We start from the raw sequence: 21,665 nt of genomic DNA on the forward strand, positions 1-21,665 counted from the left end.
GCATTCAAATTGTCATAGATAAAATGCAATTTTGATCGTTGTACGTGGCTTATTTATTTTTAATGTCACCTTAATTTAACCAGGTAGGCCAGTTGAGAACAAGTTCTCATTTTCAACTGCGACCTGGCCAAGATAAAGCAACACAGAGTTACACAGGGGATAAACAAACGTACAATCAATAACACAACAGAAAAATCTATATACAGTGTGTGCAAATGTAGTAAGATTAGGGAGGTCAGGCAATAAATAGGCCATAGTGCCGAAATAATCACAATTTAGCATTAACACTGGAGTGATAGATGTGCAGAAGATGAATGTGCAAGTAGAGATACTGGGATGCAAAGGAGCGGAAAAGAAATAACAATATGGGGATGAGGTAGTTGGGTGGGCTATTTACAGATGGGCTGTGTACAGGTGCAATGATCGATAAGCTGCTCTGACAGCTGATGCTTAAAGTTAGTGAGGGAGATATAAGACTCCAGCTTCAGTGATTTTTGCAATTCGTTCCAGTCATTGGCAGCAGAGAACTGGAAGGAACAGCGGCCAAAGGAGGAGTTGACTTTGGGGATGACCAGTGAAATATACCTGCTGGAGTGCGTGCTACGGGTGTGTGCTGCTATGGGGACCAGTGAGCTGAGATAAGGTGGTGCTTTACCTAGCAAAGACTTATAGATGACCTGGAGCCAGTGGGTTTGGCGACGAATTTGAAGCGAGAGCCAGCCAACGAGGGCATACAGGTCGAAGTGGTGTGTAATATATGGGGCTTTGGTGACAAAACGAATGGCACTGTGATAGACGACATCCAGTTTGCTGAGTAGAGTGTTGGAGGCTATTTTGTAAATGACATCCCTGAAGTCAAGGATTGATAGGATTGTCAGTTTTACGAGGGAATGTTTGGCAGCATGAGTGAAGGAGGCTTTGTTGCAAAATAGGAAGCCGATTCTAGATTTAATTTTGGATTGGAGATGCTTACTGCGAGTCTGGAAGGAGAGTTTACACTCTAACCAGACACCTAGGTATTTGTAGTTGTCCACATATTCTAAGTCAGGACAGAGTAGTGATGCTAGACGGGCGGGCGGGTAGCGATCAGTTGAAGAGCGTGCATTTAGTTTTACTTGCATTTAAGAGAAGTTGGAGGCCATGGAAGGAGTGTTGTATGACATTGACACTTGTCTGGAGGTTTGTTAACAGTGTCCAAAGGGCCAGAAGTAAACAGAATGGTGTTGTCTGTGTAGAGGTGGATCAGAGATTCACCAGCAGCAAGAACGACATCATTGATGTATACAGAGAAAATAGTCGGCCCGAGAATTGAACCTTGTGGCACCCCCATAGAGACTGCCAGAGGTCCGGACAACAGGCCCTCCGACTTGACACACTGAACTCTGAGAAGTAGTTGGTGAACCAGGAGAGGCAGTCATTTGAGAAACCAAGGCTGTGAAGTCTGCCGATAAGAATGTGGTGATTGACAGTCGAAAGCCTTGGCCAGGTCGATGAAGACGGCTGCACAATATTGTCTTTGTCGATAGCGGTTATATTGTTTAGGACCTTGAGCGTGGCTGAGGTGCACCCATGACCAGCTCAGAAACCTGATTGCATAGCGGAGAAGGTACGGTGGGATTTGAAATGGTCGGTGATCTGTTTGTTAACTTGGCTTTCAAAGACTTATGTCTGCCCACAACAAACCCCACCCCCACCACCATTGGGCACTCTGTTCACAATGTTGACATCAGCAAACCACTCGGTCACATGACGCCACTGCCTGAAACAGTTGAAAACAGGAATCATCCTGTGAAGAGCACATTTCTCCATTGTGCCAGTGACCATTCCCACTGATGTTGGTTACAAAGCTAAACTGCAGTCCGGTCAAGACACTAGTGAGAACGACGACAGTTTGTGCAGAAATTCTTTGGTTGTGCAAACCCAGTATCATTAGCTGTACGGGTGGCTGGTCTCAGACCATCCTACAAGTGAAGAAGCTGGAGGTCCTCGGCTGGTGTGGTTACATGTGATCTGTGGTTGTGAAGCCGGTTGGACGTACTGCCAAATTCTCCTAAAATGTTAATTTCTCTTATAGTAGAGAAATTAACATTCAATTCTCTGGCAAGTGTGGACATTTCTGCAGTCAGCATGCCAAATGCACACTCCCTCAACTTGAGACATCTGTGGTATTGCGTTGTGTGAAAAAACTGCACATTTTAGAGTGGCCTTTTGTCACCCAGCACAAGGTGCACCTGTGTAATGATCATGCTGTTTAATCAGCTTCTTGATATGCCACACCTGTCAGATGGATGGATTATCTTGGCAAATGACAATGACATAATTTCACTAACAGGGATGTAAAAAAAATTGTGCAAAAACATTTCAAGAAATAAGCTTTTTGTGCATATGAAACATTTCTGGGATCTTTTATTTCATCTCATGAAACATGGGACCAACACTTTACATGTTGCGTGTATATTTTTGTTCAGTATATAATGAAAGGCTTATTCAACTTTTCAACTGCCGTTCCTTCACCTAAAACAAAATTGCACTACACATTCTTGTACCACGGAAAATGTTAAACTTGTAAAAACTGTAGGTACAGATCTTTTGTTTTGTCTCATGGGTTTCATAACCACGTCTAAAAACAATTCAACAATGATGAGACGGAAGACAGAAATGCAGTTCAAACATTTATATAGAACGTGATTAGCTCAACACATACATCCCCCATGATGCTCTGCTGCACAATCCCAATTCACCACATTTCTCTCCATTTAAAACGTAATTTAGCTGAAACCTGCTATTCCTGTTAAGAGAATGAGTCATGCTCACTGGGAATTAAATTAGACTATTAGAGACGCAAAGTTACACAAAACCACCCTCTAGTGGTCATCTACCTCCATTTACAAGGGGAGGGGAGGTAAATAATGTTGTTTGTAAAGTTAGCACCATAGGCAAAAAAAAAACTGCTTTCAAAATGGTATTGTTTAATTCATTAAATTAATTCAACACTATGGTGATATAAATGATAGTGGTTACAATTTGTACAAGTCAGTACCATAGAAAGATTATGCTATCAAACAAACCTCAAAGTTTATTAAATCTTCATATTGTACAAAATGTCTAAACAAAATATATAAACCCTTGATTCTCAGATAGATTCATATATACATTTCTTACAGCAAACTTCACAAAAACAAATAAATCCAGTTATTTTATTTATACAAGTCACTTTTTAGTAAGTTGTACAATGCCTTTGAGAGCAGAGCTCCATTTACTACACATGTTCAGTGTCTAATCAGCAGCTGAGATTCTGACGCACATACAGAGCTATGTTGAGTAGTCATTAAAGCCAAGTGCAGTCCAAATTCTGTTTTTCCTGTGTTTTGAACAATTGTCCTACAGCTGCTGAAATGAACACGTGATCAATATAATTTCCTGATAGTTGCTGGTTGAAAATACAATCTACACAGAACCTTCTAATCAGCAGGTTTGCATGGGTGAGAGTTTCAGCTTTCCATGGTGACATCATTCAGTAAATTGGTGAAATGAGTTCCAAACCTCTGCCAATAACCTGCTAGTTTTCCTCTCCCCACTCAGACCACTCCCAGACAGTTCTAGCAAAATTCTTGCTTGAGAAATAGTTTTGCTAAAAAGCTATTTTTGCCCATTTTAATGGAAATATATTACAGTAATGTACTTAATTGTTACCCAGAAATGATTTGATATTGATATAAAACGGCTGCGTTGGGCCTTTAACATCAAGCACCAGGTACCGGTCTGGTTCTGAAAGTGTGCTAGCTTAGCTACATGTGAAAACAACCGTATTAATTTCATTCTAAAAACTCCAAATCAGTCAATAGCTCTAAAAATCCCCAAATCACAATTCAATTTAAAATCTGTCTATGACTGCAAATGAACAGATAAACAAAGTCATATGTAGTTAATTAAGTGGAATGAAAACATTTAGCGAATGGTAAGAAAATCTATACACAAACATTACCACCCTCTACAGTAACTTAAGTCGGTATATGCCCCATAAACCCTCCACTGACAAAGGCATCAGCATGCTTTAGCTTGGCTAGCTAGTCGAAGTCGGCTAGGTGAACCAAGTGTGCTCGCATACTCCCTTAAAAGACCTTCGCTTGAAAAACAAGAAAAAAAGCGGCAATAGTACCGTTTGTCCATTTTGAGACGTAGTAGCCAGTATACACTTCATCAAAGTAGTCAGAATGAATCGAAGGTAACTCAAGAAATCTGTCATTCATTTTTATGTTTTTGCTTAGAGATTTTAGTTGCACAATTTTACATCTAACTAAGATGTTTGGAGCTGTATTTTTTCATGACAACATTTTCATGAAAACGCGTTGTCTCTCATTGAATGACAACAAAGACTTTATTGAAGAATCCCTACCTTTGACCAATCACATCTGAAAAAAAAACCTCACCGAATGTCATAATATATATATGCACAAACTCTTCCGAAATGTTTTGGCTGGAAAGCATGCGGACGCCTTAAGACTAAAGGATGAGTGCACATGATTACACTTAACGGTTGTAGAGTGGATCTGATTCCATCAGTTTGAAAGTTCTCTCTAAGATCAAGGACCTCAGACAGTCACACCTCAAGGTGAAGCACTGTTCAACAACTATTTCTCTGGTCGGTGAGCTCATAACATTCATTTGACACAGCTCCACATATTTCTCTGACTGATGTGACTTGGCCTCCTCAGAGAGTGTTCGTTTTGTCCTTAGACATGTCCTCCTGATGGTTAACAAACTTCACTCCAAACTCCCTGCCTTGCGTTAACTCTGAGCCAGTCATCAATCAAGCCAGTCTGTCACACATCTGTTTTCTCTGCTGCTGCCTGCCTGCTGAAGGAGTCTTCTCATGGGCTGGGTCTCATCTCTACATTCCACACTCAGCAAACTTCAACTTCAGACCAACCCCAAAAAAAACAACCCAGTGAAAAACACAACAGCTTTCACGTGGGGATTGATATTAAATGCTGTGGAAAGATCACTCTCAATATGATTCCTCATTTTATAGAGACAGTGCACCACATAACATGTTCTGGTAGTATGGTAAAAATATATGTGTACCCTGCATGTCCTGGTGTTTGGGTTTTTTGTCCAGCTAGCTCAGGGTATCCAGTTCCCAGATGGCACGAGTTAGGTCCGTCTTCCCCACTCCTCATCCAGTGCAGCAGTCCAGACGGTGTTCCTGGAAGGTGGGCTAGGTGCTGTTGTCAGCCAGGCTGGGATCCTCAGCAGGGGCTGGCGTTGGGGGTGTGGACTGGGACGGAGAGGAGCTGTCTTTGGGGGGGTGGAGTCGACACAGTCTCTGGTGCAGCTCTTCCAGTTCGGCTGGCAGAGGGATGCCCATCTCCTGGTTGAGGTGCAGGGCTTCGAAACAGTCCTCCAGCTTCTGGGAGGCAGGCCTAGGGAGGGAGTGGGGGGAGACACAGGGGGGGTTAGAGGTTACAACCAGGAATGTAGCTAGGCAGGCAGGTCAGGATGAGGGAGTGTCCCTGGGAAGGCAGCCTGAGCCTTTGAGCCTTCAATTACAGAATGTTTTGTAAACATGCCTACTATAGCTGTTGTCACTAGCATACAAATATAATCTAGATAATACAACAGATTCAACTGTAATACATTACTCAGAGTGAAAAGCCATAAGATACTGTATAAAACTCACCGGTTTTCAGGGATGAGGTCACAACAAGCCACAGCCAATGCAAAGAAAGCTTGTGGGCAGTCATCAGGAAGGAACTTCTCCATGAACTTGTCTACATTGAGGCCAAAGTCATAGGTCCTTGGAAGGCACTCTGGGTCTGCATTCACCTGCCCAATAATCTACAACAGAGACAGAGTTAAGAATGGATCCACACTCCAGATTACAGTATCTGACTAACACTGGACAAATCAAACTGATGAAAATAATACTGAAGCTATATTAGCCTAACTTTGAAGCACAAAATGTATCCTTCAATTCAACATACAGCTCATAGCCTAATACTGTCAATATAAAAAGCAAGACTTTAAAAATGGCATTCTTACCTCACAAAGCACAATTCCAAAGGAGAAAATGTCCACCTTTTCATCATAGCGTTTACCTGAGGATGACAAAATAGAAAGTGAATTAACAGACCAGCATAGAGTGAATAAAGACGTGTTGAAGTGACTGATCCGTGTGATCCACAGCTCCACGCTGGGTCCTCCTGCTCTGCTCACCGTTCAGCATCTCTGGAGCCATCCAGTAGGGGTTCCCCACCACTGTGTAGCGCTTCTTACGATCAATGCGCCTGAACACTCTTTTTTTATTGGCCAGTTTCTCTGGGGGAGGGTGCTTGACCTTCTCCTCCACCATGAGCCGGGATAGGCCGAAGTCTGCCACCACCACTGTGTTGTCCTGAGGGAGGACAGGGGTCAGAAGTCAGAGGTCAAGAGCATATGAAGTGGCAATGTAATAGTGGTAGGTGTTTTGTTCATACCTCAATCAATATGGGTCAACAATAAAATAAGATTGTTCAATGGATTTTGCTTGTTGTGTGTAAAGTCATTGACAAATAAAATAAATAAATCACAATGAAATATGACCAGAAATGTGTATCAAATTTAAAAAAGGAGTTGTCTTCCTGTATATAACGTCACTGAACTGAGACAATTATACAGATGCCACCTCAATGGAAATAACAGACAAGACTCATTACACCTCATTGAGTGTTGCCATACAGTGAAAGATCAGTGAAGATCTATATAAGCCTGTACTTTACTACTTACACAACATGTTGTTGTAAATTGTGTTCGGATGCTACAATAGAACCTAGCTCTACCAGACCCTGGCCTGTATCGACAAGACCGCACTGGCTCAGTAACAGACTCCTGTCACAACAACAAAACATGCTCTAGAACACCCTGCCCCCAGGCTCATCTGAAACAATAACCTACGGTACGCCCAAGGTACATCTAGCTTTAACTGTTTAGGAACACTTTGGTATAAGAGAGAAACAATGACTTCATGATTCATTTGAGATAATGAGTCTGGATTAGTATCTTTATGGTGTTTCTGTAAATTAAAATCACGAAAATTGGGAAGGGATCACTGCTCCTCTATACATCTATTTCCAAGTTTGCATGCAATGTACAATTCAGGACAGGTCACCTACCAGTTTCACCAGGCAGTTGTCAGAGTTAAGATCTCTATGGATGATGCTCATTGAATGCAAGTAGGCCTGAAATAAAGAAGAAATATGAGTCAAACAAACCAAATCATCCACAAAGGGAAGCAAACACGCCATATTAGAGACAGAAACCTCATCATTTGACAATTCCTTGAGTGGGAAAATATACATTTGTTTTTGTTGCCCCACATAGTTGTGTTTCTGTGGTGGAACTGTGGAAAAGGAAAGACAATTAGGATTACTGTCAGCATTGAGCTGGTCTCCAGGGAAACATGCAGGCCCCTGCATGCCACTGTTGGCTAAGACAGACCGTAAGGTCTCTGGAGCATATGCTTGGTCACTGCCCAGCCCCAACCACTCCAGTATGACCCATGAGCAAGGGCAATCCCTGCCTCAAGTAGGCAGATTTTAAAATATTGATGTCACAAATGTATCATTTGCACAGTTCTTTATTAAAATATGTAATTATTTATCACCTTGTGTAAAGGTGGGATATACACTACCATTCAAAAGTTTGGGGTCACTTAGAAATGTCCTTGTATTTCAAGGACAAGCTATTTTTTTTGTTGTTCATTAAAAGAACATCAAATTGATCATAAATACAGTGTAGACATTGTTAATGTTGTAAATGACTATTGTAGCTGGAAACAGATGATTTTTAATGGAATATCTACATAGGCGTACAAAGGCCCATTATCAGCAACCATCACACCTGTGTTCCAATGGCACGTTGTGTAAACTAATCCAGGTTTATCATTTTAAAAGGCTAATTGATCATTAGAAAACCCCTTTGCAATTATGTTAGCACAAATGGACAAAATGTTTAGCTTTTTTCTCAAAAACAATGACATTTTGAATTGAACCCAAACCTTTGAAATATGTATAGTATTTTGCAACAAAACATGATTATTTGTCTCTGAAACGAAACCGTCAAAGGCTAGACTTCAAACAAATACAGTGCCTTCAGAAAATATTCATACCCCTTGACTTTTTGATGTGCTGCAGCCTGAATTTAAAATGTATTAAATTAACGGGCCTCCTGGGTGGCGCAGTGGTTAAGGTGTGCCACCAGAGACTCTGGGTTCGCGCCCAGGCTCTGTCGTAACCGGCCGTGGCGGAAAGGTCCGTGGGGCGACGCACAATTGGCCTAGCGTCGCCTGGGTTAGGGTGGGTTTGGCCGGTAGGGATATCCTTGTCTCATCGCGCACCAGCGACTCCTGTGGCGGGCCGGGCACAGTGCACGCTAACCAAGGTTGCCAGGTGCACAATGTTTCCTCCGACACATTGGTGCGGCTGGCTTCCAGGTTGGATTGTGTTGGATTGTGTATCGGAGGACGCATGGCTTTCGACCTTCGTCTCTCCCGAGCCCGTACGGGAGTTGTAGCGATGAGACAAGATAGTAGCTACTAACAATTGGATACCACGAAATTGGGGAGAAAAAGGGGGTCAAATTCAAAAAATAAAAATAAATTAATTAAAAATAAATAAAAAGTATTAAATTGAAATGTTGCGTCACTGGCCTACACACACACACACGACACCTTAAGCCATATGGAATTATGTTAAGACATTCTTTTATAAAAAAAGAAATAGATTGTAATAGATTATATTATAATACATTTAAACTCCGTTACAGTTTAAAGACTGATCAGAGAAAACTGAGGCTGGATCAACAACATTGTAGTTACTCCACAATACTAAATGACAGAGTGAAAAGGAAGCAAGCCTGTAGAACAGGGATCATCAACTAGATTCAGCCACGGGACAATTTATGTTCTTGAGCGGATGGTCAAGGGTGTGTGAATACTTATGTAAATGAGATATTTCTGTTTTTAATTTACAATAAATTTGCCAAAATTTAAAGGTACTGTACCTTTAAATGCATTGTGTTAAACTACCACCATACATATTGGAGGCTAGTCCAGCTGAACAAAAAGCAGCCAGTATCTATATGGACAGTGTTTTACCGCCAATGGTAAATATCCCTGGAAGGCACCAACTCACCATTCCAGAAGCAATACCTTTAGCGAAGCTGACCCTCTGCTCCCATGGAAACTGGTCCTATAACAACCCAGAGAAGAAAGAACTAAATGAATAGGTCTGCTGGTTGACATGCCAGCCAGCCCACCACTGAGCCAACAGCCTTTAGCTGAGGTCAGTGAGTCCCAGTCCCACACAGCACAGGCCCATAAAAGGAAAAGTTTGAATTTTTTTAATGTAAATGACATTTTAGGGTCCAAACACCTTTTTTTTTTGCAATATCACTTGTTTTTGAGAAACTTACCCCAAACAGTGACTCACTTCCTCACCCTCGTTGTGCAGTATGGGGGCCCTGAAATACGTCCTACAAGAAACAGCAAATCTCTCAGTATAGTGATGCAGGTCTTGAATATAATGTTGCGGATAAAGTTAGGAATGTCACAATTTAATGTGTATAACATTTAAAAGACCCGTATCAATATACTGAGAGCTTTGCTGTTTCCAAAAGGACGTATTTTGGTGTTTTTGGAGCCCATGTACACATTTTTTTACAGGCCCCTATACCGAACAACAAGAATGAGGAAGTGATTCGCTGTTTGGGGTAAGTAAATAAAAAATAAAAAGTGAAATCACCAAAAAGGTGTCTTAACCTTCTATAACATACCATTTACATAAAATATTTAGATTTGTTGTAAAAAATAACTTCTCCTTTAAGGAAAACACTAACAGCAGACCCAAGGCCAACATTAATTCTATTTTGGAGGAGTGGGAGAGCATAAAGAGAGTGAAGTGAATTTAACTAGTTGAAACACACCATGTCTCTAATGAAATCCTTCAGTGTGCCTCCCTCGATAAACTCGGTTATTAAATTAAGCCTCTTGTCCTTGTATAGCACGCCGATGAACTTCAACACGTGGGGATGTTCCAGACTCCTCATCACTTTAACCTGGGGAGAGAGAAAGAAAGAGGTATGTTTTCAAGATATGTAACTTTCAAAAATACAGAAATCATCCCCATATGACACATTTTGCATGATGCAAAATGCATCATTTTGGGAGGATTTCTGTATTTTGAAAGTTACATATCTTGAAAACTTGATTGCTGACAAGCAAAACATTTTGGGACCATGTCAACAATGGACTAATGAAACAAATACCAAAATATAGTTTTTGGGTGGAGTTTTCCTTTAAAGCCTCCACCATGCAGTCTTTGTCATTTTATGTTCACTGTATGTCTATTAAATTCACTGGGTGTGTTTATTTAACGAATAAACTCCGAAATATATTTTTTTCATTTATTTCCCTGAGCCTCCTTTGGCCCTTGAAATGCTCAGTCTGATTGTGTGGGCAACAGGAAAGAAATGTCAAGATATTTACATACACATCTCTGATTGGCTGATAGGATGGTCTAGCATTGGTATATTATAAGCAGATCAAATTGTGACGACATGTGGGTCAAAAGTTCCATCCCACCAGATCATAATGAAACTGCAATTCTTTTCTTCTTCCAAACAGCTCTTACACAAGGGCATTATCATAATTTTCACAATTACATTGTGTTTATCACCACAGTAATCAGTTTCCACATTGGAGATATTTTATCTTTGCAAAAAAATACCAAGCTTATTTTTTCCCTCTGAGGACTGGAGCAAATGCATACAAAAATAATAAGGTTGGCCTAAAGGAATCCATCTATGAAGCAAATACAGGGACATTTGGCAAGCTCTCATTTGTGGGTATAATAAATCACGGCCCAATGTACAACCAGATTAGTCTACTGACCTCCTTTAGAAAGGTCTTCTGGGTCTCCTCATCACAGCGAATCAGCTCCTTCATCACCATCACCTCACCAGTGGCTTTGTGGGTCACCTGTCAAAATGGAGAAAAACAAAACACTGACATCTGTGTAGATGTGAGAGAGTCATTTGTTTACTTGGATCCCTATTAGGTTTTGTGGAAGCAGTAGCTACTCCTAGGGTCCACAAAAAAACGAAACATGACAATAAATCACAGACACTGACAGACATGGACATTCACACAAATTTAAAATACAAACAAAGCAAAAAACAAAACAAAAAAAAGTGTGTGTGTACAATAAGGCTGTAATGTAACAAAATGTGGAAAAAGTCAAGGGGTCTGAATACTTTCTAAATGCACTGTATCTTATGTTAGAGGAGCTTCCAATGGAGAACACTCTGGGTTCTATTAGAGAACTCTCCAACCATGGGATGGCAGGGAAAGCCATAGCAAGTGAGTTTCTTCAATAACAATTTATGATCATTAACATCAAAGGCTGCACTGAACTCTAACAACAGAGCTCCAACTATCAATTTCTTTTAACTAGGGCCAACTATCAATAACTTTTAACTACATTTATTTTAACTAGACCCCATTTAGTCGACTGGCCGATTGTTTGGTCGATAGGCTGTTGATTGAGATTTGTTTAGTCGAGCAGTCACAAAAAGACAAAATCATGGCATACCCGTCTCAGTGGATGAATCCATTGCGGAGGCCACGGGAATGGAACATCACTAAGACAGGCATCCGTGCCGCGAGGGTATTTATTTGCCTTGGCACACCAAGCAAATTTAGAAAATAAGTGAAATTGCATTGGTTTTCCATAATTGGCTACTCCTTTGAACCTGACACCGTCTGTGAGAGTATTCCTTAGGCCTAGAGTATGTGTGAAGATCATGTGTAGGCCTATCATTTAAAATGTTGAGTCAAGAAGGGGAGTGTGGCTTCCAGATTGAACTATCCTGCCAATTCATGTACATTCAATGTTTCATAACTTGTTTGCGTCTATCAATTCACGAAGGCCTATAGGCTACCTAGCCTGCGCGTAAAATGTATAAAATGTAGCTTCTTAAAGTATGTTTTCAGAGATTAATGCGATTGAAGAACATGAACAAACCTGCACGCATAGCCAATTTGATTAAGTGGCTATTTATTTATTTATTTATATCAGGATATTTTATACCTGCAATATTTGTATTGTTTTTTTTTATTGGTTTTACCTCGTTGTCAAAATAACAAAAACACGTTATTATAACTGAAATTAAATGGTTCCACAAACATTCGCATATAAAAATCATAACTGGCACACAGATCAGAAACAATTGTGGGGGGGGGGCTCTTGATCTCTGGCTCCCTCGAGTCATTTGTGCCTTAATCATTTCATCAAACAGTGTGCTTAAAGCATCAGACAAGCGCAGTGCATAGGTGATTTTATTAAAACACACAGGGTGTGAATGTATGGAAAAATGCACATTTAAAAATGTAGACCAATCGATTGAGTCGAAAGAACAGATGACTCAATTGACCAATACTGTTTTTTAGGTTGGGACAGCTTTATATTTAACCAATCAGCTGTTATCAGAGTCAGTGCAGTACACGTTGAGTGCCCTTTTCTATAAGCATGCTGAAATTCAGTAGTTAACTTGTTCTCTGAAAAATAGCATTGTATTTGGTCAAACAACTCTCCATCAGTTTACTAAGAACAGGCAGCCAACTGATTGGGTGGCTGTTAGAGGCAGCAAAGGGTGCTATACTATTGTTAGGCAGTGGAATTACTTTAGCTTCCTTCTATGCCTGTGGACACATGCACTCCTTTAGGCTTTGGCTAAAGTTATAGCAAATAGGTATGGAAATACAGAGTGAGATGTGTGTGGAAAATATGTTGATTTTTGAGTGAAAAGCTGACCTTGATAGCCTGGCCAAAGAAGCCCTTGCCCAGCACCTCTCCATGGATGAGGTCACAGGGGCGGAAGATGCGATGAGAGCAGCTGCTGGAGGAGCGCAGGGATTCAGATCGCCCGATGTCCCGGGTCAAGATAGGGTGTTCCTTAGGGGAGGCTGGCCCAGGGGACTTACAGATGCTGTTGCTACGCCTTCCATTAACGGAGAGGAACAAAGGTCAGTAAGACATTGATCAGGTTCTACTGGAACAAATAAATAACTTTGTATCTCTCAATTTTTGCCCCAATGCTTAGACTTTCTCTCTCTCCCAAGGTTGGCTGGTTAAGCTGTACCTTAGAGACCTCCTCTTTAGGGTGGCATCATCCACCAGATCTGTCCTCTCCAGGACACTGTCAGAGGGCGAAGACAGGCGCATGCGGGAGGTGGCGGGGACCCCCAAGCGGTTGTGCGAGGACCCCAGTCTGAGCCTTTCCAACCGCTGCCTGACTGGATCATACTCGATGAGCAGATGCAGCGTCTGACTAGTCCGATGAATGAGGTCCTCCACCTGAAACATAAATCAATCAGAATACATAATCTGCTAGGCCAAAGTCCTCTCTGACATAGTAACATGAGCAAGCAACACTAATGAGAGAGGTATGCCTATACAGAACACAGGATGGAATTAGAACTAGGCAGGGTTCCAATGAGAAAAGGATCCTGATTCCTGACAACGCGAAGAGCTATCAAATTAACTTAAACTACATGACTTGAATGAAGCCAAACAATTTAAATTGGAATGCACCTTGTTGCAAACAGGAAAGGTGGGAACTAAAATGTAATTAGTGAATGCGCCATTGGAATGAACATGGTTGAGTGAGGTGTGTTGTGAGATTGTGTGTTGGAGTCCTTTCAGATGCCATCCTCTCCCAGCTAAAGAATGTTTAAATGTAGGCAGAATGAATGGAATGCAAAGACCACATGTTCCGAAATCTATTTTAGAGTAACAGTAACAAATACTTTTATACTTTCAAATAACATTTTATACACCACTGGGTCACAACCGAATAGTCTGAATAGTTTCAATGTTTTATTATTCAGTGTACTGTCAAAAGCTGGATCCTGCAACTCACCTCTTCCTCCATCAGTGTTCCCACTGGAAGACCGTTGATCTCCAGGATCCGGTCACCAACATGGATGGCATTCCGAACCTCTGGGCTGATATGCATTCCTCTGACCCTGAGAGAAATACAGCACATAGCCATGTCAGTCTGGAGCACCAGTATCAGAATGAACTATGACTCCATATAGGTCTGTCAACGGAGAGCTGGTTCTGTTGACCAATCAGCAGTGAGCACCTGGACAATAGAGGTGGGTGTGTCCGTCTGTCCACAACATCTCGTACATCTATCAGCTAATGAGAGACTCCTTTGCCTGACCTGGATCAAGACTATAATAAACACCAAAGTAAAGAGATGTGGGGTTTAACTTTTAAATCCAGATGACATAATCGTATTAGTAATGTACACACATCAGGACTAATGCCTTGTTATTTCAGCAAACCTATAATCCGTTTCAGAACACGACTCACCCTGTCCCACTCAGGCCTAGATAGTGAAGGGTGTACAGATTCACTAGTTGTGTGTGACAGTTCAATCCACTCACTCTTTGACTTGAACGCTAGAGGAGCCGCTGGCAACGTCTCTTAGGACAGAGACAGAGAAGCCCCTCTTGCTGTTGGTGGCAGAGGGCATGGAGATGAGGGTGACCGTGTGGGGCAGAGAGCCCAGGGCCGAGTCGGCCGAACGCTTCTCCAACACGGGTGCCAGGACTACCTGCTTATAGCACTTCCCACTACACCGGGAGGAGGAGAGAGGAGAGAACAAACAAGGAATAAGGGGTATTGTTGTGGATAATTATGTTTTTTAAGTTCTTACCAGTTCTTAAAGTATTCAAAAGTGTTCATCAGTGTTTAAACATCAAATTATTCTACTTTCTTCCAACTTTCATCTGAGTACTTTTCTGCTAAATAATTTCCCTTTGGGGAACAATAACGTTTTATTGGAGAAAAAGGAGGGGTATGCAGAGAGTCAGACTATAGAGGGGACTCTACAGTGTGATAGACGCACCAGATTCCTAAAAGATCAATCAGAAAGAGTGATGTTGACAGTTTGCAATAACAAACACCACATTCCCTAGTTGCCTCTATCAACAACTGACCCAACACCATACTTACAAACAGAATCTGAACAAATAAAACCAACAACTCTGTGAGCAGTAGATAGTAAAACAACCCTCACCAGTACAGCTTGGATCGCTCCACCAAGGCGTAGGTGTCTCTGTCCTCGATGACCACCTTGCAGCTCAGACATACAAAGCATTCTGGGTGATACTTGTATTCTCCAGCCACCTGGAAGAACAGATAAAGGTGAGTTTGTCTCCTGGCTTTGATCTTTCCCATGGTGTTCCAGGTCCAAGCAGAGAATTCTTCAGGGTGATCCTGCTGGGCTGAGCTGTGTTGTACACTGTGTGGTTTTCTGTATTGTCCCGTGTTGGTGTGTGTGTTGTCCTCTCTTTGTGGCAGTAACACAGTCAGTAACAGCTGCTCCACTCTCAGCCTGTCTGGAATCTGCTATGATGTCATCTACCTCCCAGCTCCTAAGCCCTGCCTTTTCCAATCACAGCACACCTAGCTGACACTCTCACCTCACACCCTCGCTAACTTTCCTCACACCCTCTCGCTTACTCATTCCCTTTTTATCTACGGTCATCAACTTTTTATCCCTTTTATCTACTAACACACTCCCAATCTGTTGGCCCTGCGCTCATGCTAAATTAAATCAACTTATCCATTATAGCTGTGAATTTCCAGGGACCACACAATATCACGATACGATATGCATTGTGCTTCTATACATTTCACAATTTATCATGATTCAAAATGTATTGCGATTTGATACAGAGATTGAATTGCGATTCAATGTTCCAAACATATTGCTCACTATGTCTCTGCTGCAGAAGGGACAATCGACAGTCATAATAAAAACGAGTTTTGATAAGTCATGGGGGAAATTAAGTGCTGAAAACATGTTACCTCAGCATTTAAGAAGATTGAGGCCAAGCTATAGGAGAAATACTGAAGTAGCTAACGACTAGCTAACGTCAACTACCTAGCAAAAACTACCTTTTTTTGAGGGGAGAATCAATAGTCAAAAATAAATGTAACAAATTGCAAAACTCTACTGTATTGATTATTTTTTTTACCCGATCCCCAGTATTCACCCTCTAAAGCAAAGGACAAGTACAAACAGGGCCTGTGCCATAGCAGAGGTTCCTGAGGTTATACAATGCATTCGGAAAGTATTCAGACCCCTTTACTTTTTCCACATTTTGCTCCGTTACGGCCTTATTTCTAAAATGGATTAAATAAATAAAACATCCTCAATCTACACACAACTCCCCATAATGACAAAGCACAAATGGGTTTTTAGAAATCTTTGCAAATGTATTACAAATAACAAACAGAAATACCTTATTTACATAAGTATTCAGACCCTTTGCTATGAGACTCGAAATTGAGCTCAGGTGCATCCTGTTTCCATTGATCATCTTTGAGATGTTTCTACAACTTGGAGTCCACCTGTTGTAAATTCAATTGATTGGAAAGATGATTTGGAAAGGAACACACCTGTCTATATAAGGTCCCACAGCTGACAGTGCATGTCCGAGCAAAAACCAAACTATGAGGTCGAAAGAATTGTCCATAGTGCTCAGAGACAAGAATGTGTCGAGGCACAGATCTGGGAATGGTACCAAAAAATGTCTGCAGCATTGAAGGTCCAAGAACACAGTGGCCTCCATCAATCTTAAATGGAAGAAGTTTGGAACCACCAAGACTCTTCCTAGATGTGGCTACCGGCCAAACTGAGCAATCGGGGGAGATGGTCCTTGATCAGGGAGGTGCCCAAGAACCCAATGGTCACTCTGTCAGAGCTCCAGAGTTCCTCTGTGGAGATGGGAGAACCTTCCAGGAGGACAACCATCTCTGCAGCACTCCACCTATCAGGCCTTTATGGCAGAGTGGCCAGACGGAAGCCACTCCTCAGTAAAAGGCACATGACAGCCCACTTGGAGTTTGCCAAAAGGCACCTAAAGGACTCAGACCATGAGAAAGAAGATTTTCTGGTCTGATGAAACCAAGATGGTGGTGGCAGCATCCTGTTGTGGAGATGTTTTTTGGAGGCAGGGACTGGGAGACTAGTCAGGATCGAGGGAAGGATGAACGGTGCAAAATACAGAGAGAGATCCTTGATGAAGTCCTGAGCACTCCGGAGCAGCTTCTCAGACTGGTGCAAAGATTCACCTTCCAACAGGACAATGACCCAAAACACACAGCCAAGACAATGCAGGAGTTGTTTCAGGACAAGTCTCTGAATATCCATGAGTGGCCAGCCAGAGCGCGGACTTGAACCCCATCGAACATCTCTGGAGAGACCTGAAAATAGCTGTGCAGCAACTCTCCCCATCCAACATGAGTGCTTGAGAGGATCTGCAGAAGAAGGGGAGAAACTCCCCAAATACAGGTGTGCCAAGCATGTAGGGTCATACCCAAGAAGACTTGGGGCTGTAAACGCTGCCAAAGGTGCTTCAATAAAGTACTGAGTTAAAGGTCTGAATACTTTTTATTTTTGAATACATTTACGAACATTTCTAAAAACCTGTTTTTGCTTTGTCATTATTGGGTATTTTGTGTAGATTTGGGGGGGGGGGACAGTTGAATCCATATTAGAATAAGCCTGTAACATAACAAAAGACGTGGAAAAAGTCAAGGGGTCTGAATATTTCCCAAATGCACTGTAGCGTTTGGCCAGTAACTGAAAGATCGCTCGTTCGAATACCCAAGTCGACAAGGTGAAAAATCTGTTGATGTGCCCTTATGCAAGGCACTTCTCCCTAATTTGCTCCAGGGGCACTGTGCTACTATGGCTGACCCTGTAAAATAACACATTCAACTGCAATTATCTGGTGGATGTGGCAATAAAACCTCAACCGCTCCCCCAATTCTTTCTTTTTAAGGCCGGGCAGGCAGCTGGAAAACCTAAATATGAGGCCTGGAGAGTGTGGGGAGATAATCTACAGTATTAAGACTTCCAGGGGAGTCTTACGACTGTTGTGCCAAGACGCAAGCTCTTCCCCAGATGATTTCAAACAGGGAATAACGTATAAGGAATGTGAAGATATTAATGAAAACCTGTAGTCTTTGAAGTAGGATAACCTTTTCCATTACCCCCCTGCTGTTCATTGTATGCTGCTATGAGTAAGACTGTTGGGAAATGATATTGTTGCCGTTGCAGGCAGCAGTGAGATTAGGCAGGGTGATGTAAGCCATGTGTGCATCTGTGGCTGTGCCTCCCACCCTCCAGGCTGGAGCATTACCACACTGACCCCAGTCAGAAACAGCCCGAAGGAGCCACAGCTAGACACACATGGCTGTGTCATAGTCCATAGGTGGCTGTGTGTGTGCAGGCTCTCTCAGAGGGGAGGCTAGGCTAGTGTGCGTTTGTGTGTGTGTATGACCAACATGACTCCAGAGGAAATGTCTCTTACACAACACACTTGAGTTGATTTTCCCATCTCATCCAAATAGAAGGGAACAAAAAAGGATCTTACAACGTGTCAGATTTACAACGTGTCAGAACTGTGAAACGCGTTTTACAGTAAGCAAAACTGAAGAAAACAAATGTCATGCCACGATCTCCTAATTAGGAGAACTGAATGCAGTTTTGTGCCGTAACCTGCCCATCAAACACACAACGGTCATAAGTAGCTGCCTGCTCCACACTGCTCTCCTCTCCTGAAAGACCCAACATCCATACGATTTTACGCTGTGTTGGTTCGGCTGCTATCTAAGAGAAGCCTGCCAATTCAACTCTGCCAGAAATACTTGGCATCTCGCTTTCAGAGCCAATGTGGCCAAGAACAAATAGAAAGGCCCATTGTGTGTTTTGCTTACTGGCAAACTTCTTGCTCTAAAAAAAGAATACTTTTGGGACCCCCTTTAATCCAGTTGAAGAGAAAGCATCCTTTTGTGACCAACAATTGTTTGTGCCAGCAGCAGTTTAATTTAGACCTGATTTAAATTGGGCCAATAACACTGTTAAAATGAAGTTCCACAGCACTCCAACCCCATGCATGAGGCATGGGCATTCCATAGCACTGATGAAACAAGAAAGCTAACCAATATCCAGCCTTCAGTGACTCTTCCATATCATAACCATGAGCTCATGGTCTAATCCTGGAAGATAAACATAGATTTGACAATCGCAGTAGACCATAACCATTCTAACCTTCCCTTAATAACAGATAGTCGATCTTTCAAAAACCATCCCCAATAAACAGTGTGGTGGTCTGGTGGTGCAGTGTGCGTAGTATCCATTGACTTTCCACCGCAGTGGACCGAATCAGGTGATGGACTGGCTCCAAAATCACTCCATGTTCTCAGTTTTCACCCCAAAGATTGTGCTGGAGGAAGTGAACTGTGGAGACTGTACAGAGATCAGAGCAGGGCCATGATGGGGGACCGAACTAATACACACATTGTGATGGGGAACCTAACTTCCACAGATTCAGAGAGAAGGTTCAGGTCCAGTTGGCGATCTTTCAAAGCAACCAGGATGCAAAGTATGGCTGCTCAGTGTGGGTGATTACTTGTTGAGCCATAGCCCAGCCCCCATGACCTCGTCTGTACATAAGTATTGACCACAATCACCAAGGAGATGTTTGTTACAACACAGATGAGGGGCAGGGGACAGGGGACAGGGGGCAGGGGTAAAGCTGACAGTTCCATCATTTGTGTACATAGAGGAAAAACAGATCCTATTAGACCACAACCCCCTGAACTCAAATCAAAAGAACAGTGATTCACTGTGAACTGGTGTTATTTTAGTATGTCCCTACACATCTAACCTCTGAATACAATGGTAACCTTGACAGTTAATTATTATTCAAATATTATATTAATGTACAGCTTTGTCATTGCCTGGACACAACCCTTAGCCATGGTATATTGGCCATGTACACCACAAACCCCAGAGGTGCCTTATTGCTATTATAAACTGGTTACCAATGTAATTAGAGCAGGAAAAATAAAAGTTGTGTCATACCCGTGGTCTGATATACCACGGCTGTCAGCCAAATCAGCATTCAGGGCTCGAACCACCCAGTTTATAATTAAGCAATAAGGCACGAGGGGGTGTGGTATATGACCAATATAACACGGCTAAGGGCTGTTCTTAAGCACAACGCATTGCGGAGTGCCTGGATACAGCCCTTAGCCACGGTACATTGGCCATATACCACACCCCCTCGTGCCTTATTGCTATTATAAACTGGTTAATAAAATGTTTTGTCATACCCGGGGTATACGGTCTGACATACCAGGGCTGGAACCACACAGTTAATAACGGTTCTTCGCCAACACTGTCCTGTTTATGTTCCATGAGATCCAAGTGAACCAAGCTAGAAGCCTACTGCATCATAATACCTGATACTCTGGATCCTGGGCCAACCAGGGTTCATCTTGATTTCACACGGGGCAACTTACCATGGCAGGTCCAATCATGAGCAGAGAACAGCCGTGACACAGCTCCCCAAACTTCTCCCAGTAGTGTTTACGGCAGTACAGCTTGCCATTCTTCTCATAGTACCAGTTGGTCAGGTGGTCACAGCATTCCGAGCACCTGTGGATGGGAAAACACACTTCATGACCTCTGCAGGAAATGAAGGGAGTAGAGTGGACAGACAAATCCTTTCAGTGGAGACCATATCAAGCGTAAAGCAATCTGTTTCAAGGCCATTCAAAGGAGACTCACTACAAAGCCTGGGTGCATTATTTCAAAGACAAGTTGACAATCTCAAAGGCTTGTGTTAGATTCCTGAAAGATTCCAATTGAGCAGAGAGTCCACTCTCAAACAATGAAGGAGTCTGTGAGCGTTCACGTATTGACTGAACTGAGAGATTTGACATACACATATAGAAACAAATAAACAAGACACAAAGCTAGAGTAGAGATACCTTGAAAAAGACCCTGAAAGAAAACAGCATTTGACAAAGACAAATATGCTTAGTGTGCGATCGAAGTCAGGTAACGTGGGAAATAGTTTAACCAACGCCAAAACAGTTAACCAGACTTGTCTGTAAACTTTCCCTCAACCAAACCTCAACCAACAAAGTGAGTGTGGAGGTAAAAGTATGTTTTAATGAGAGGAACTGGCACATTAGACACAGTGCAGCAGAAGCCATTCATCATGTGAGAAATGACACTGGTGAACATAATACCTTCCACTCCCATGTTGCACTGGAGTGCAGCGGTTGCTTCAGGCCTTTCTTTAGAAGGACGGTATGTACTCGTCTCTGATCGTCAGGTACGATGAAGAAGTCGGCTACCTTGTTCCTGAGACATGTCACGTCTCATTGGTGTGCTCCAGCACAAGGTGGGCAACACTGAGAACAGGGTGACTAGTGACTACACACACAGTGTCTACCGGAGGGATGTGGTTTCAGAGAAGAATGAAGCGATAAGCAGTAGACGGTGGGAAACAATGGTCATTAACCTGGTACTAAATACCAGCAACCAACACCAAACACTGCCCTCAGCCCTCCCTGTCCACAGCCACATTCCAGCATCTTAATGTGTTCCAGATGTTTCTGGAGAGGCTGCAGCACCTTTCTGACAGAAACCCTACAGCCCGGTGAAGGGGTATCAACTTAAATTGTGGTTAATACAATGATTAGACCAATTATCCTGCCATGCCACTACTCAAGAGCGGAATGATCCACATC

The 21,665-nt window shown here is 42.4% G+C and overlaps 1 protein-coding gene across 1 annotated transcript in view; it reads right to left on the minus strand.

Moving 5' to 3' along the window:
- Window positions 1-2,388: 2,388 nt before the first annotated feature.
- The window catches only part of LOC118393269 (LIM domain kinase 2-like), a 34,136-nt gene continuing 14,859 nt past the window's right edge, over window positions 2,389-21,665 (minus strand). The window contains exons 3-16 of the mRNA XM_035785801.2: window positions 20,427-20,562; window positions 15,124-15,233; window positions 14,489-14,677; window positions 13,957-14,062; window positions 13,177-13,391; window positions 12,849-13,035; window positions 10,928-11,014; window positions 9,961-10,092; window positions 9,171-9,227; window positions 7,152-7,217; window positions 6,217-6,394; window positions 6,043-6,098; window positions 5,681-5,838; window positions 2,389-5,423 (exon numbers count right to left, since the gene is read on the minus strand). Coding sequence (XP_035641694.1) covers window positions 5,219-5,423; window positions 5,681-5,838; window positions 6,043-6,098; window positions 6,217-6,394; window positions 7,152-7,217; window positions 9,171-9,227; window positions 9,961-10,092; window positions 10,928-11,014; window positions 12,849-13,035; window positions 13,177-13,391; window positions 13,957-14,062; window positions 14,489-14,677; window positions 15,124-15,233; window positions 20,427-20,562 — 1,882 coding nt within the window. The 3' untranslated portion in view covers window positions 2,389-5,218. The remainder of the gene's footprint in view (window positions 5,424-5,680; window positions 5,839-6,042; window positions 6,099-6,216; window positions 6,395-7,151; window positions 7,218-9,170; window positions 9,228-9,960; window positions 10,093-10,927; window positions 11,015-12,848; window positions 13,036-13,176; window positions 13,392-13,956; window positions 14,063-14,488; window positions 14,678-15,123; window positions 15,234-20,426; window positions 20,563-21,665) is intronic.

This window comes from Oncorhynchus keta, chromosome 14 (assembly GCF_023373465.1).
Source record: "Oncorhynchus keta strain PuntledgeMale-10-30-2019 chromosome 14, Oket_V2, whole genome shotgun sequence".
NCBI classification, from domain to species: Eukaryota; Metazoa; Chordata; class Actinopteri; order Salmoniformes; family Salmonidae; genus Oncorhynchus; species Oncorhynchus keta.